Source organism: Sorex araneus, chromosome 1, assembly GCF_027595985.1.
Source record: "Sorex araneus isolate mSorAra2 chromosome 1, mSorAra2.pri, whole genome shotgun sequence".
Taxonomy (NCBI): Eukaryota; Metazoa; Chordata; class Mammalia; order Eulipotyphla; family Soricidae; genus Sorex; species Sorex araneus.
Window position 1 is genome coordinate 146,869,692 of NC_073302.1, and position 16,710 is coordinate 146,886,401.

The 16,710-nt window shown below is 47.6% G+C and overlaps 1 protein-coding gene across 11 annotated transcripts in view; it reads left to right on the plus strand.

Moving 5' to 3' along the window:
* MAST4 (microtubule associated serine/threonine kinase family member 4) overlaps positions 1-16,710 on the plus strand; it is a 668,112-nt gene that overhangs the window by 640,089 nt on the left and 11,313 nt on the right. For 8 of the 11 annotated variants that reach the window (XM_055123954.1, XM_055123955.1, XM_055123956.1 and 5 more), the window contains 3 exons: positions 3,581-3,781; positions 5,993-6,222; positions 7,442-7,564. In XM_055123954.1, the coding sequence (XP_054979929.1) occupies positions 3,581-3,781; positions 5,993-6,222; positions 7,442-7,564 (554 nt within the window). The remainder of the gene's footprint in view (positions 1-3,580; positions 3,782-5,992; positions 6,223-7,441; positions 7,565-16,710) is intronic. The other 3 variants (XM_055123957.1, XM_055123958.1, XM_055123964.1) reach the window with 1 other exon arrangement.

Sequence of the window (16,710 nt, forward strand, 5' to 3'; positions counted from 1 at the left end):
TAATAAATGTTTTCATTAAGCCATATGCAGTATGCGCTATCGATAACCATACTTTTTAAATGAATTCTATAGCTACCTGAATGTTCACAACTTAAAATTTTTTTCAGGGAAACAAATTTCACTTTCTGGTTTATTTCAGCCTTACTAAGATGTTTTGTTCTGTGCAGCTTCACATGTGTGCAGAGTTTTTCATGGGGATCTTTTCTTTTTTTTTTTCCTTTTAGCCTAGTTCTGTTGTAGATCATTCCCCCTGTCCTAGCTCTAGAAAACTCAGAAAATGGTAGTGTAGAAGGAGTGTAAAGACAACTTCATAGACTCTTGGCTGCCAAGATCAAAAAAATGTGATCTTGCTTATCACATGTAATTGTCTATTTCTGATTAGCAAAGTCTCTGTGTTAATACATTTCTTCATTTATTATGTTTTTCTGAATGGTGGATCTTTACCTCCATTTGAAAATACATTCTTGGGGCTGGAGCGATAGCACAGCGGGTAGGGCGTTTGCCTTGCATGCAGCCGACCCGGGTTCGATTCCTAGCATCCCATATGGTCCCCTGAGCACCACCAGGAGTGGTTCCTGAGTGCAGAGCCAGGAGTAACCCCTGTGCATCACCGGGTGTGACCCAAAAAGAAAAAAAAGAAGAAAATACATTCTTATTAGGGTGAATTGTTTATCAGCTCATCGTCTCTCAGCCCACTCACTATCAGAAAGGTGGGAGGGAAGGCAGCGAGATGGTGTCTACACATTTGATTGATTACTTTCATAATTAAAAAAAAATCTGCCTAGGTCCTGCCATGCATTTTGATTAATAGATTCAAACCACCTTTCTCTCTGTCTCCCCCATACACACACTAAAAATAATCAAAGACCTTGGGGGCTATACAGAATAGAGAGATGAGCTGATTCGCGCGTAGCCAAGGGTAATTAGGGAATCTGAAAACCATGACTGTAGTAAAATTAAATTTGTTGATTTTTATATTGCTCCACCATCAAACAGAAAGAACCCTTGACATTTACAGAACATTAAGGTGACATTATCCACCATTGGCAGCAACGAAACACAGACTTAGGCATGGTGCTGTGGAGTTGCCCGCGACAGGCAGGAAGGAGGGAGGAGAAGGAGAACATTATAACAGTCCCGCTGGCATTTAGGGAGTGCGAGTTCAGACCCGATCCTCCTGTTTTCCTGACTTCATTGGATTTGAATCACTAAAATGTGAAAGTGTTCAAGTCTCATAGATGGGATGTAATTCAAGAGGTAGAGCACGTGCCTGGCTTGTTTAATCCATACCTCCTCTCTCTCTCTCTCACGTGTGCGCGCGCGTGCACACACACACACGTGGGGTGGGATTTAACTTTGTGTGGGACACCCACACAATGTTAGCTTGTCTTGCACAACTAACCACACCCCCCAAAAAAAATTCTAACAGGATTAGATGTAATATGGAATGCACCCAGAAGTTCACTCTAAAGAGTTTCATTACACTCAGCTGGGTTCCCATCCAAACCACTGTATACCTTATACTGTAACAAGTAAATGCCCATTTTTAAGGGACTTTATTTGTAAGTCACTTCTTTATCACCCTTAGTGGTTTTCTCTCTTCCTCTAGCATGAGTGGGATAGACAGGCCGCTCCGTGAGGCGGAGTAGAAGGGTGTGTGGATAGTGTTGAGAGGTGGTTTGACAGTCCTCTGGAGGTTGGACACCTCATGGAAGTCTGGCTCTGTCCCTTTTTTGCACAGTGCCACGGCTGTCCATGGTATATACTGCGTCCACGCCCAGGTTCCTCACTCCTGCCTTCCCTTAGCATGGACACCGTCCTCAGCACATGTGCCCCCCTGGAGAACTCAAACTCACGGTCCGGTGACACACGGGAAGCATTGGGTCAGAGATGTCAGCTAAGCCGAGTTCAGCGCGGCTCCTTCCTGGGCAAAGGGTGTCTGTTGTCTGCTCCACCTTGTAGGGGCTCATCTAGATCACTGTGACATCCTCTGCGTGGATTGTGAATCTTAAGAGGATGATCCTGCTGGTAATTTTTAAGACACCAGCTTCGCAGAGAGGTTTTTGATGTGGACATGAGAGAAGCCTTGTTTCTTGATGAGTGAAGATGTATTACCTTCATGATAGAAAACAGAAGGAATAAAAAACGGGTAGCCTGAGAGTGAAGGCAGGGCAGGAGGAACCCAAAGGGGCAGCCGCTCACCTTTCCCAGGGGATTCAGTCTGTCACTTCTGCTTAAGAATTTTCTTTCCTCTTGCCCTTGGGGTCCCCAAACAGGCAGTGGTGATCCGGCCTGCCCTGTCACCACCCCCATCCCTCTGCCCTCCTGCCCATTTGTAACTCTCCTACTCCCTAAGATTCTTCTCTGGTATTCTGCTGAGGAAAGTCAACGTTTTCATAACTTAGAAGAAATAGAGCAAACACCAGCCACACCCCACCAATACCAACTCCCCCCCCCCGCCCTCCCACACACATACACACACCAACACAAACCCCTATTTCTGTGAAGGATTAATAAAATTAAGAAATAAAGGAAAGGGGAGCCAGAGAGTGAGGATACAACAGGTAAGACCTCGCATGCAACCCACCTGCGTACAATATCTGACACTCCATATGGTCTCTCCATCCTGCCTGGAGTGATCCTCGAGCACTGCCAAGTGTACTCCCAAAACAAACAAAAATTTTGTTTTTCTAAAAGGGAAGGCATGAGTTAGGGCTGGGGAGGAACCTGGTTTGATACATCACAGTGTTTCCCCTCCACCCCAACACACCTGGGTGATGCCGCCAGGTGTGGCCCCAGGTGCCCACAAATTGCACCTTCTGTGTAGGCTGAGCTCCGCCAGGTAGAACAGGAATATCCCAAACGCCAACACCTTCCCACTGGTGCAGTTGCTTCAGGTTAGGTGAGTATAAGGTACTTTGTCCAGAGGTGGGAACCTGGACAGCCACTGAATAGACATCAAGAGTAATACGTGTGACATGAACACAGAGCTCGGAGTGAAAGAAACCCCATGTGGAATCCATCAGAGACCCTTAAGCCCCTTTTCCGAATGCCTGAATCTAGTGTCAGATGAGGTCTAAGAAGGTGGCAGGAGGTGATAGAGGCTTGAGTCTGCCTGAGTGCTTAGCTGATACCCACATGTCAGGAAGCGTCCGTGGTGTGGGTGATGATGGCCTTTTGTGTCACTGGGCCATCCTGAAGTGTTAGCTGCACTTGTCACCAGCAGGAACTGGTTCAGAGCCTGACTTTCACGGAGGTTCGGGGGAGAGCTCGCCAACAAGGGTTATAAAATAGGGACTTCTTAAGGTGACCTCAACTTCCGCAGTGCCACTGTTGGAGAATCATTTGGGCTTGTTTACAGGTAGAGCCAAGTCTGAAGTCTCTGTTGTCTCTTCCTCCTCCATGTCACCTTCCCAGCCAGTCACCTGTAAATGTTAATGTTACTGTTTGCCTGGGGGCAGATGGACTCATTCACCAGGTGGGAGTCCGTTTGCCAGCGTCTGTCCATCCTTCTCTCTCTCTTCCTTCTCCCGTCCCGGATTTTCCTGAACATGTTTATTGTCCCTTCTCCTTTGTACAGTCGGCAGTTTTTCAGAGCATTTGGATCAGATAAATGGACGCAGCGAGTGTGTGGACAGTACAGACAATTCCTCCAAACCGTCCAGTGAAGCCGCTTCTCACATGGCTCGGCAGCGCTTAGAAAGCACAGAGAAAAAGAAAATCTCGGGGAAAGTCACAAAGTCCCTTTCTGCCAGTGCTCTGTCCCTCATGATCCCAGGAGGTAGAGAGTCATCTACTCGCATGAACTTGTGTGCTCTGCATGTGCTCCCAGGGGGTTGCAAAGCTGAGATGCAGAATTGCTTGACGCAAGGAGGGATTCCGGTCCTGGTGCCCTGCTCTGCAGCGCCCCCTGCAGGCCCCCAGGGCGGCTGTGAGGCTTCCTCTGGCTCCTCTCTGCGTCTGGAGATTTGCTGGATTTCCTTCTCTCTCAGCTTCCTCCTAAGACTTGTTTTCGCTCCTTTTACTCCACCCATGGGAAGCAATAAATTTCCTTTCTCTAAGTAACTTTTCTTCCCTTAGCCTATGCATCATTTTATACTTTACAGAGCTGTGTTACAGCATCTGTGTTGGAAAACTCAGTATCGTTTTCCCCACCTAATGAATGAGGAAATAGATAAAGAAAATGTTCAGTTTTTCATTTCTGGGGATGCAGAGCATCACAGACAACGCTGAAATGATGTGTTGGTGGGTTTTCTTTTTCCCCCCCAGCCCTGTCTGTTGGGCTCTGCTTCCTCCTACTGGTGATGAAGTCAGCTTCTGCCCTCTTGTAGAAAGCTGGGCCCAATTATGACTTTGGGAAATTGCAGTGTTTTTCCACAACCTGGTCGCGCCTCTGCTAATCACTGAGTCTGTAGTAATTCTACTGGCACAGAGGAAGCACATCTACTGTGGGCTCTCACTTATCACTCAAATGACAGCCAGGGAGCGGAAGTGGCAATTGAATTCTATCGCAGATGGCTTGCATCTGGAAGAACAGGGACTATGTCTGAAAGTGACTGTTTACAGTTTTCAAATTTCATATTTGTGCCGAAAGAAACGTGAGCTGCCGGAATGCTCATTTGGGAGCTAGTGTTCTAGAACATTCTTGTGGGGGAGAAGCTGTGCTTCTAGCGCCGTGAAACCAGTGCCCATCTCCCTAATAACTGACTGAGCCCCAAGGGCAGCTGTGGTGCGACAGGAGAGTGTGGGGCTGTCCAGTCCACACTGAGTTCTGGAGCGAAAGGCCGCACAGGGGGGAAAGCAGCTCATTACCCCGTTTGGAGAGATAAAGGATACGGGGTGTTGTGATTTGGCAGGTGGATCCTCAACTATGCATGCTGCCCCCTGCTCGCATGTGTGGGTGATGTCAGCCAGCCAGCACGGCCCGGCCTCCTGGTTAGGCAGAAGGTCGCCAGCCAAGGTGCCCGCCGGCATCATAGCATGAAGGAGCATGGATAAGTGGTACATTTTGCCATTTCTGCTTTGGACAGATACTGGCACCAGAAAAACTGACTAAATGGACATTTCCAGCCTGCTCTGTTCACCATGATCCTCAGTGGCATCTGAGTTCATGTAGAAAGCTCAGCCTTTCCTGTAGATTATTCATATACACACTCTCTCCTCCTTTCTTTCTCTCTCCTCCTCCATATTCTTTCTCCCTCTATCTCCTCTCTTTCTCCACTTTCTCTCTCTTTCTTCTCTTTCCTCCCCCCCTCCTCACCTTCCCTCTCACACAATTTCTTATGCATGGCCAGTCAAGATCATAGATTTGGAGAGACGGAGATAAATGGAAGTGTACCTATAAAACAAAAAAAAATGGCATAGAATTTATACTATGAAATATGAACTAAGCTTTGGCTTTAAATTCCTCAGTTTTTTCCCTAATGGCCTTCTGAGAAACATGGTTGAAGTGGTAGGTAATGTAGGGAGAGAACCTGTTGTAACTGAGGAATAATTCTTTGATTGAGAAGTGGCCTTTCAGTGATTTCTTGATCAGAGACCTTTAATCAGTGCTAGTTCAGTGAAATTGTCAAAAGCGGCTGATGAATTGTTTTCCTGGCCACCTGTGTTTGAAAAAGACCGTGTCAAGGCTGTGCAATGTGAGATTTGGAGTCTTTAAGAATGGCTGACTATAATCCATGCCTCCTTTGCTATGAGAGGGGTTGCTTGAAATGTGTGCATCGATGATTTTCTTAAGTCCGTTAAATAAAAATATCGCGGATAAAACCTAAGTTGTGAGTTTTAACATAAAGAACTATGAAATTGTAACTTAAAACGTAACTGAAAGACATGTTAAAGTTCCTCGACTAGGCTTCCATTTGAAACCCACGCTAGTTAGCAGTGCAGTGAATGTTTTTCATCACTTCCTCTTCTGTGGGTAATAAATGAAGGGATTTGCCCTGCAGTCGCCCTCCTGGGCAGACCAGCTCTGACACCTGTTTCTTTGTCACAGACATGTTTGCCGTGTCTCCCCTGGGAAGCCCCATGTCCCCCCATTCCCTGTCCTCGGACCCGTCTTCCTCCCGGGACTCGTCGCCCAGCCGAGATTCGTCGGCGGCTTCGGCCAGCCCGCATCAGCCCATCGTGATCCACAGCTCGGGGAAGAACTACGGCTTCACCATCCGGGCCATCCGGGTCTACGTGGGGGACAGTGACATCTACACCGTGCACCACATCGTCTGGGTAAGGCCTACCCCTTCTTGTCTTGCTCTCTCTCCTTCCCAGCCAAACTGAACGTGGAGAAGTGGGCGCAGGTGTAAGGGAACAGCAAACATATTTCCTGTTAGACCAACCTGTGGGACCGGTTTCGTTTCCCTTTGGATATTTTTTCCCCTTTATGTGGTACAACAGTGAGCAGAAATGAGTGCGCTCATAACTCTGCCCAGGCTTCCCCCGCTTGTCCACGTTTGCTTGCAGACTGGTAACAGCAATTAAGAGACGCTTTATTTTTATCTCTCAGTATGTTTTTTTCCCCCACAGTATTTTCCGGGTCTTCCGTTTATTTATTTCTCCTATTATCAATTGGGGAGAGCTTGTTGAACCACACCCACAGAGCTGTGGGACTACTCCTGCTTCTGTGCTCAGGAGTGACTACTGGGGGTGAGCAGGGCATCCAGAGATCAAGCCAGGACTGGCTGGTCACATGCCTCTCCCTAGTCCACTCTTTGTTTTGTTTATTTGTTGTTTTGGGGGGTGGGGTGGCCTAGTGGTGCTCAGGGCTTATTTCTGACTCTGTGCTCAGGGATCACTCCTGGAGGTGCAGAGAATTGAACCTGAGTTTGTCACTTGCAAAGCAAACGCCCTACCCTTTATACTGTCTTTCCGCCCTTCTTAATTTATTTACTGGGGGGGGACACCTGGTAGATCTCAGGGCTGATTCCTTACTCTGTCTCAGGGATCTCTCCACTCAGGGCATTGGGGGCCCATATGTGGGGCCGGGAATCAAACCCAGCCCAAGCACCCTACCCATTGTAGTATCTCTCCAGCCCTTCTTTTTTTTTTTTTAATTTTAAATGCCCCTCTTATGTCACCTGATTTTTTTTTAACATAGCCATAAGAATGATTTTTATTAAATGACAGACTCAAAATAGCAACTATTCCTTTTTTTTTTATCTTTTTGGGTCACACCCAGTGATGCACAGGGTTTACTCCTGGTTCTGCACTCAGGAATTACCCCTGGCAGTGCTGAGGGGACCCTATGGGATGCTGGCAATCGAACCCGGGTCAGCCGTGTGGCAAGGCAAATGCCCTACTTGCCGTGCTATCACTCCAGCCCCACAAACTGTGCCTTTTAAATTTCTTTTTAGGAGCTTAGCATAATGGCTTGACTAGGGTAGAAGAAACGGTAAGCGTTGTAGTTGTGTGTTTTTCTTGCAAACATGTGCTCTCCTTTTGACTTCAGAATGTGGAAGAAGGCAGCCCGGCATGCCAGGCGGGACTGAAGGCTGGTGACCTCATCACGCACATCAATGGAGAGCCGGTGCATGGGCTTGTGCACACAGAAGTCATAGAGCTCCTGCTAAAGGTACCAGCCACTTCCTTATGGCATGTTACACGTGTCAGACAGTCTGCCAGACAGACCAGCCCGGGTCCAAGTTCTAGAGATTTTGTGTCCCTGGCGCACCTACCCTTAGTCTCACTGCTGAGCAACATTTAGTCTTCTGATGTCATGGAAGAAGGTACCAAGGGTTCTCTCATTCTGTGCCGCATAAAACGTTCCCTTGTACACATGCAAACTCTTCCTCATTTAAATATCTGCTGCTTCTTCTGAATTATAAGTACTAACACCTCTGTATGCTTCACATTGTAAGATCTGTTTGGTATTCAGCTATCCTAAAGATTATTTTCTTCAGGAATATTCGGAAGGTTTTATTCTCAACAGACCCTTCCCGTTCTGTTGAGTTACTTGCTTTAGTCTCCATCAACTCTGTAGTATAGGACTACAGAGTAGTAGAAGACAGCATGGAATAAACTGTGGGGTCCAATCCGAATGAACATTTAATCTGAGAGTTGGGTTTCTATCTCTTTGTTTTTCGCTTTGTTTGGGGGGCCACACCCAGCTCTGCTCAAGGCTTGCTCCTGAAGCTGCACTCAGGGATCACTCCTGTGGTGCTGAAGGACTATTCTGTGGTGCCAGGCATCGAACCCAGTTTGGCCATGTGCAAGGCAGACATCCTACCTGCTGTACTATCTCTCCAACCCAGGCTGTGTTTCTTTTGAAAGAACTGTGAATATTTGTATGTGTACTTTAAATTATAGAAAGAGGCAGTAATGATGGAGGGTTTCTAGCACTCGGTGAGTCTTCCCACCCTTGACAAGTGAATTACAGGTGAGTCAAGCTCATGGAGTGAGAAGTCACAGGAAGCATGAACAAGGGAAAGGGACTCTGCAATGACCCTTCCCGTTCTGTTGAGTTACTTGCTTTAGTCTCCATCAACTCTGTAGTATAGGACTAGAGTTGCAAATGTTTATAAGGATAGATGTGAGTTTGATTTTATTTTTTTTTCCCTTCAAACTAAGACCACTTTGGGGTCAGAGCCATAATACGGTGGGTTGTGCACTTGATCTCCAGCATCCCATGGGGTTCCCTGAGCACAGCCAAGAGTAATTCCTGTAAACAGAGCCAGGAGTAACCCCTGAGCATCACGAGGTTTGGCCCAAAAAACAAAACCCCAAATAAGACTAGTTTATCTGTGGCCAGAAATTCAATCTTGAGCTGTTGGCGAAAGAGGGAAGAGCTTGGATATACAGCGATCATGGCAGAGCTGTCGGCATGGGTGGGCCACACTTGCCTTGCCATGTGTGCTACGTGCTGAACTCCCAGCAGCCTGCATGACCATTATGGAAGTATGACAATGAAGCTTCCCACGCAGTCCCAGTATTTCCTAGCACCCAGGATTTAGCTGGATCCCCCATAAATGTGCAGCTTATGGGGTGAGTCAGAGGCTCCAAAATGATCACGGGGCCAGCCAAGTGCCCTGCAACTTTCATTGTTTCTTTTTCAAAATATCTTGTATGAATGCTCTCGATTTTTCCCTCTTCCCCTCCTTTTGTTTTTCCCCTCTTTCCCTCCATCAGAACTCCCCCTCCTGATGGGGTTCACAGGTCGGGGCTCCTTTGGAGAGCGTGCAGTTGGGTTCCCGTGCCTGCGTGGTTGGGGTGCGCTAGAGATTATGCATTTGGTTGTGGCACGGAGGATCCTAAAAGAACAGAGCAGCTATGAGCCAGGGATTCAATTTATGGCCTTACAGTTCCTGGAGAAGGTGCTATGCTTTGGGCTAGCCCTGGACCCCCCTTTTGTGAGGTCATGCCTCATTCCTGGGGAGGTGTATGCCATTCTGTCTGGTAGTGACACTCTTCTGAAGGCTGGATTTCTTCTGCATGTCTGCATAGAGGGCACTGTGCAGAAGCACGGCACCTCCGTGTGTGAGACCTGAGGTTTTCCCATGCATCTTGATCACTGTGTCTAAATGGGCATGGGACCTCTGTTTGAGTCAGTGACCGGGATGTGGGAGAAGCAGCATAGCATTGCTCACTCTGAGAACACTGGGCTGTGAAGGCCCAACCCAAAATGCCCTCTGACTGTCCAAGACAAAAGTCACGAAGGGGGCGCTGGAGTGATAGCATAGCGGGTAGGGCGTTTGCCTTGCATGCAACCGACCTGGGTTCGATTCCCAGCATCCCATATGGTCCCCTGAGCACGGCCAGGGATAATTCCTGAGTGCAGAGCCAGGAGTGACCCCTGAGCATCGCTGGGTGTGACCCAAAAAGAAAAAAAAAGTCACGGAGAGAGACATAATCTTGAATCTGACAAGCTGCTCTGCAGGACCCTGCAGTAGATGCAGTGGGGTGTGGGGGGATGACCTTTGGGCCCTCCTTACCAGTCAGAGCCCAGGGAAATTGGGGTTTTGTTCCCCCATTTCCTCCGTGCAATTCGTCAGCCTTTGCAGTGGGTTAGGAGCCTCCAAGGCAGGCAGAAAGTTTTCGTCTCTGTTTCAAAGGCCCCTTGAGCTCTTCTGGGCGTGCATCGTGACTGGGATAACAAGTCTGTGTCTTATAGGTGAGCTGCTCTTCGTTGTTATTCATTGCACTTTAGCTCTTCCAGATCTTGGCATCAGCAATTAATAGAAGGTCAAGGAGATTTTAAATGGTAGCATATGTTTGGCTGCCTGCATTTTTTTTAGAATAGTGTTTTGTTACCACCATGTAGCATAGCTCCCGCCACAGAATATCCTTATTTCTTCCATCTGCTTATAAAATCAAAAGAAATTATAGCTAGAATATAGGGGCTGGAGCAATAGCACAACGGGTAGGGTGTTTGCCTTGCAAGCGGCAGACCCGGGTTCGAATCCCAGCATCCCATATGGTCCCTTGAGCACCGCCAGGGATAATTCCTGAGTGCATGAGCCAGGAAGGACTCCTGTGCATCGCCAGGTGTGACCCAAAAAAAAAAAAAAAAAAAAAAAGAAAAAAAAAAAAAAAGAATATATATGTATATGTGTATATACATAAAAATATATGCATTTGCTTATTTTGCTGAGGCATAATTTATCATTTTCATGATTTATTTCATAAAGTGTTTTAATAAGACCCTAGAATTTTAAACCTCTCTTTCTGCTTCAGTGGCACTTGGAAGTAAGTATATTCCCTCTAAAAGCAGCTGGCCTGGTCTCCTGGCAGAATCCAATGATCCCATTTATAACATTTTGCCCTCGTCTGGTTCTGAGTGTCTTGGTTCTTGGACCTAGCCGATGTGTATCCGAAATTACGTAAACAGGCTGTAATCCGAGCCCTTGGCACCCCGGGCAGCCATGGCGTGTGCTGTCACCAGTCCAAGCAGAGACTCTGGCCTCTGGTTCTATAAAGGAAGCGCTCGAGAGGGGGAACCAGCGTCACGAAACAAAGCGGCTACAAGGGATTTAATTATCTTCCTAGTGAACTGTGTAATCAGGCAGCTTTCTTCCAAGTTGAACCAGCGATTCTTGGACAACGTGGAAAGTGAGGCATGTCAAGAGTGGGCCTCTGTGAGCCATCCGCGGCAGGGCGCCAGGGCAGTCGCTGTGCTTGGTGACCGTGGATGCTGGTTACTCACACGCTCTTCTGGGGTTTTTTTGGAAATGAGAATTTTCTATCATGTTTTTTTTTTTTTCTGGTCAAAACCTACTCACGCTATTCACATGCTCCTCTCCAAAACCGTAGGGTGCCCAGAGCAAAAACAGGAAGAGCCCAGGCCCTGGCGGTATGAACATGTAGAAATGCCATCACGTCAGCTGCGTGAGTGTGTAGAAGCGCACAGAGTCCTTACAGATCTTTCTGGTCACGCACATCTCATTTTCCATGTTCTGTGGTTTGACCTTTGCTCTCACTGACCCTCACAGCATCCAAGTGGTTGCCCTGTAGAAGCAGCATTGTTCACGCCCAGGGAAACTGAGTCCTGAGTCTCTCAGCATCCAGCAGCGCTGTGGAAGCCCAGACCCACAGGGCATTTCCAAGCAACTTCCTGGGGGCTCTGCAAATCAGTGAAAATGTGCAGTTCCTTCTGCCACGAATCGTCCTGGCAGGAGGCAAAATTCTGGGGTCTTATTAAAATGCCTTCCCACAGCTCAGTCCTTGCAGAAAAGCTTAGGGGAAGCAGAGGCCCGGCTCGTGCACTACTGATAGGGTCAGCTGGACGTTGGGCGGGCCTCTACCTCGCATGGCTCAGAGAACCTGTGGATTCCCCCAGGTGGGCAGTGGCTCAGGGGAGAGCAGTGGCCACGGGTTCTGTCAGTGGCAAACAGATGATAAATCCAGCCAGCGTTCACAGGGCAGATGAGAGGCAGGGAGAGAGAGCCACAGGTCTCTGCAAGGCTGTGGACAATGCTGGAGATTCCGTGGCCAGGACAGACCACCGACACAGGAGCTGTGGCAGGGCAGCCAGGCCCGGGAGCGCCCCGCTCTCAGGGTGCAGGAGGCAGGCGGCGTGGCCGGGGCTGCTGGAAGGTGCAGAGCAGGATGGGCTGGACCTCACGACCAGTGTGTGGGGGTCCATTCCCTGAGTGACTGTGAAGGAAAGCAGGGAGCATTCTAGCTCTAGCTCGGGGATACGCTGAGGCTCCCTGTTAGTGATCCCAGGGAGCCAGACTGAGGGAGACGGGGAGAGCCCGACTTCTGCTCTTGTGTTCAGTTCAGCTTAAAATAATTTCCCTCCCACCGCGCACTAATCACAGATAGCTTGGAGAGCAAGTGAGCTAATTGAACATTGAACAGTCTGTTGGCCCTATTATTTTTCTTTGGTCCTTGTTATTTCTGCACCGGCGCTGGTCTCTTTCCTCCTCCTCCTCCTCCTTCTCCCTCTCCCTCCCTCCCCCCTTCTCTCTCTCTCTCTCTCTCTCTCTCTCTCTCTCTCTCTCTCTCTCTCTCTCTCTCTCTCTTTCTCTCTCTCTTTTCCTTTCCCCCCTCTCTCTCCCCTTCCCTCCCTCTCTCTCCCCTTCTTCCTCTCCCCCTTTATCTCTCCCACTCTCTCTCTCCCTCTTCTCCCATCTCTCTCTCTCTCTCTCTCTCTCTCTCTCTCTCTCTCTCTCTCTCTCTCTCTCTCTCTCTCTCTCTCTCTCTCCTCTCTTCTCGCTTTCTCTGCAGCACTCACTGTGACTGAAGTGACCACCAGGTGGCAGGCTTCTCAATTCTTAGCCTGGTTCCTTGAAAGCTGCTTTTCTAGCCCTCTGCCGCTTTCATACTGTTTTCAACCAGATATTTGCACTCCACATCCTTTGTTTTATATTTATCCCTAGGGAAGTTATCTCTTGCTGTACATGCATATATCGAGTGGATAATCATCTGGCCTAGCCATATCCTGTGTAGGAACAAGAAGGGTAAAGCCGGATTTGTAAGGGAAGGGCTGCTTGGATCAGAACCTAATGATGCACACTGATTTAGCAAGCGCTGCTCAAAAAGCCGTTCCCCGTGGGGACATGGTCTGCATGGATGTCACGTTTCCTGTAGGCAGTGTTTATGGCATTTTCATATCTCCTGAATTTCTTCTTGACAGTCGGGTGCTTTGATTTTCACTCCTGGCCGTCCAGGGCCTGTTTTCCTTACCAGCAGGCATCCTGGAAGATCCAGGGACTGCCTTGCCCACAAGCACTGGGCCTTGGAGGAATGGCGCAGGGCAGAAGGGACTCTGTATCCTTGGAAGAGAAGAATCTCAGTGTCTCTTACCCTGTGTGCCGGCTGCAGCCTCACCGTCACGCCTCACCACACAGGGATGAGGTGTGGGAACGCAGATGCAGAAGGACACATAGGGTTTGGATGTGAAAGTAAAGTCACAGCGCCTGGGTGGAAAGGGCTCAGATAATCCAGAGATGCTCTGTGACGGTTGGACAGCATGGGCAGCATCCATAAAGAGTGACACGGCAGATCAGATGTGAGTTCGGAATGGGTAGGATTCAGCCCATGGGGAATGAGTCAGTGACGATGATGAAGATGACGGGGCTGCCCTGGGCCTGCTTGGTGTATGAGTATGGGAGGGGCACAGAGAGGGTGTCCGGGAAAGGGCAGTCCGGTCACCAGTGCTGCCCCTTTGCTGTGCCAAGGCACGTAGGACGCCACAGTGGCATCCAGGGCTCATGCAGTTGCAGGCAGCCTTTCCCTGCGTGGCCGGCTTACTGTATACACAGAGTTCTGTTTACACAACCCACACACCGTCCACTACCACTCTTAGATAAAGCTTCCTTTTTTAAAAAAGTTAACTTTTGCATTTAGAAACATAGAATGTTTCCTTTCGTGCCATTCCTATTTCCTGAAAGTTGGCTCTTGCTATTATTATTACATTAGGTATGGGATTAGATATTCTCAGATAAATAAAATCAGGCATAACGTACTAGGCCTTTCTGGTTCTAAGTTGGATGTCAGGCATAAACAAATCCATCCCTAAAGAAATATGAATGGTCACATCCAGAAAGGTGATCCACACTTGAGGGCTTGTGAAGACCCTGCTTCGATCCCCGTCACCACTTGGTCCCCAAGCATCACCCTGTGGTGCTGGTAATCCCAAGCATTGCAGGCCCTAAGTATTAAACTGCTGGCTCAACTGGTCAAGAACTGTCAGGAGTCCTCCCCCTCCCCGCCTCTGAACCCTGCTTTGAAGGTCACCACCAAAACCCAGCATATAGATGATTAAACACCATTTAGCATTCTTTCTGCTAGCAATCAAAGAAAAGTTTAAAGTTTGATATCAATCTTGTTTTCTTTGGGGCCACACCCTAGTGCTCAAGGCTTATTCCTGGCTCTGTGCTCAGGAATCAATCCTAGCCAGGCTCAGGGGACCCTATGGGATGCTGGGGATCAAACCCAGATCAGCCACACACACGGTAGCAAGCACCTTACCCACTGTACTAGTCTCTCAAAATAGGCCCCAAAATTGGATCTAATTTTTAAATAAAATTGATCATTTTAATGTGAATATTCATTTTTGACAAGCTTGTGGCAACAAATGCATGTGCTGCTGGTGACAATATTAAATTGAAAGTATTAAATTGTTAAATAGTATTTAACAGTACTATTTAATAGTACTTAAATACTATTTAAAGTATTAAATAGTATTAATTGAAAGTATTAAATTGATAATTTTAATGTGAATATTCATTTTGACACGCTTGTGGCAACAAATGCATGTGCTGCTGGTGACAGTATAAACTTTCTGGAAGACAGTGTATAGATACATTCACAAAGTAAGTGCCTTTAAAATGCTGAGGTGGATGCTGGATTCAGTGTTTGAAATCCAATTGCACATGCTAATGACACAGATTAGCATAGTGATTTACAGCTAAAGACATTTACTTTAACTCTGACTAAAATGAAAACAGAAAACAATAGCTATAGGAAACACTTGGAAATGTTTTGATTCACCTATTTGATGGACTACATTATACAGCCCATAAAAATCATGTTCTGAAGGAATATTTAATCTGAGGGGAAAGCTTTTCAAAGTTACATGACGTGAAATGAACAAACGTGTTTCCACCTATACCTATACATACAGTAAGATTACAATTATTTATGAAGTCTCTCTATGTACACATTTCTCCACGGAAAACAGCAACCCATGTTAGCAGGATGTGTGACTTCCGGATGACTTGTTTTTTTTATTTATATCTTCCTAGTCTCATTTTATTGTGGTCCGTGTGATTTCCCACACTGGGAATGGAAAGTGGAAGCTGATTTCCCAGCTGGTCCCTGTGCGTCCAGTCCTCCCCCCGGTATCTCCATCACCTCCAGGTCTCTCAGTGGCCTCCAGGTTCCGCTTCTAGCCACTCTGGGTTGTGTGTGACTTTGACAACACACGGTCCTAGCTTGAGAAGGAAGAAATTCACAAAAAGAGGGCATTAATACCAGGGAGTGGGCGATGAGTCTGGCCCCTGCCCTGGGCACCCCTCAACTGGATTCACACTGTGTGCTCAGGTCCTGCTCAGGGCGCGCCTGGCACCCACTGTCCCTGAACAAAAGGGCATACTCACCACATGGGAAGGGTCAGCAGGTCCTTTCAGGGTCACTGCCACCAATTGTCCAGGTCCATAAAAGGAAGGTTTTGTGGTGACAGGAAAAATACCTTCTGAACTGATTTAAAAAGTTAAGAGTCTCATCTAAAATAAGGATGGGGCCAGAGAGACAGTATAGTGAGTACATACTTGTCCTGCATCCAGTCCATCCTTGGTACCCCATATGGTCCCCAGAGCCCCGACAGGAGTAAGCTCTGAGCACTACCAGATAGGGCCCAAAATCAGATAAATTTAAAAAAAATTAAAACTTTGGGGTCAGAGAGCTAGAACAAGGATTAAGGATCTTAGCTTGCACACAGCCAACCCCAGTTTGACCTCTGGCACCTCATCTGGTCCCCTGAGCACCTCTAGGGTGATCCTTGAGTGTAGCGCCAGGAGTAAGCCCTGAGCACCACCTGATAGGGCCCCACCCCCAACAAAAATAACAGAACTCTCCCCAAATAATAAAAAATTAAAAGTCTCTTTCAGTTTGTCTACTCTCACATTCTTAGGCCAAAGGAATAATGACACAAAAGGAAGTGAAAAACAAATTAGCTGCAAGCCAAGAGCCCTGACACCTTTATGCTTTATGCGTACAAGAAAGATAACTCTCCTACCATCAGGTGTATCACCCTGGGTGCGCTCAAGGCTGTGTGAACGCTCGCTCATTTACCCCTCAGAGAGGTCCCAACGAGTGACTGGGTCTCTGTGCCCCTCTCCGTTGCATGAGCAGTTGGGGTGGAGGGAGAAGCTCAGAGCTAAAAGCTCTGAGCTGGGATATAAGCCTAGACCCAACTTTGGGCGGAAATAACTCGCCTCACTTGCACTTGTTTCTGTTTGTCAGGACTCCAGCTGGAGGGCAGGTTCCCAGCAGGCCTTTCATGTGTAGGGTCCTTTGCATCTCTGGCTGGGACTCTCCTATTCCTGTTCTTATCTTGTTTCATTTTGTCAGCTCCCTTTTTTTTATTTTTGAAGTTTATTTTCAAAAGGTTTTTCACATAAGTTGATTACATTCAATATTTCGACACCAATCCCACCACCATTACACCTTCCCACCATCCTTACACCTTCCCACCACCTTTATTTCAAATTTTCCCACTACCGTTCAAGCCTGCCTGCCACAGGCAGATTCTAGATAATTTATTTTTGTTCCTTA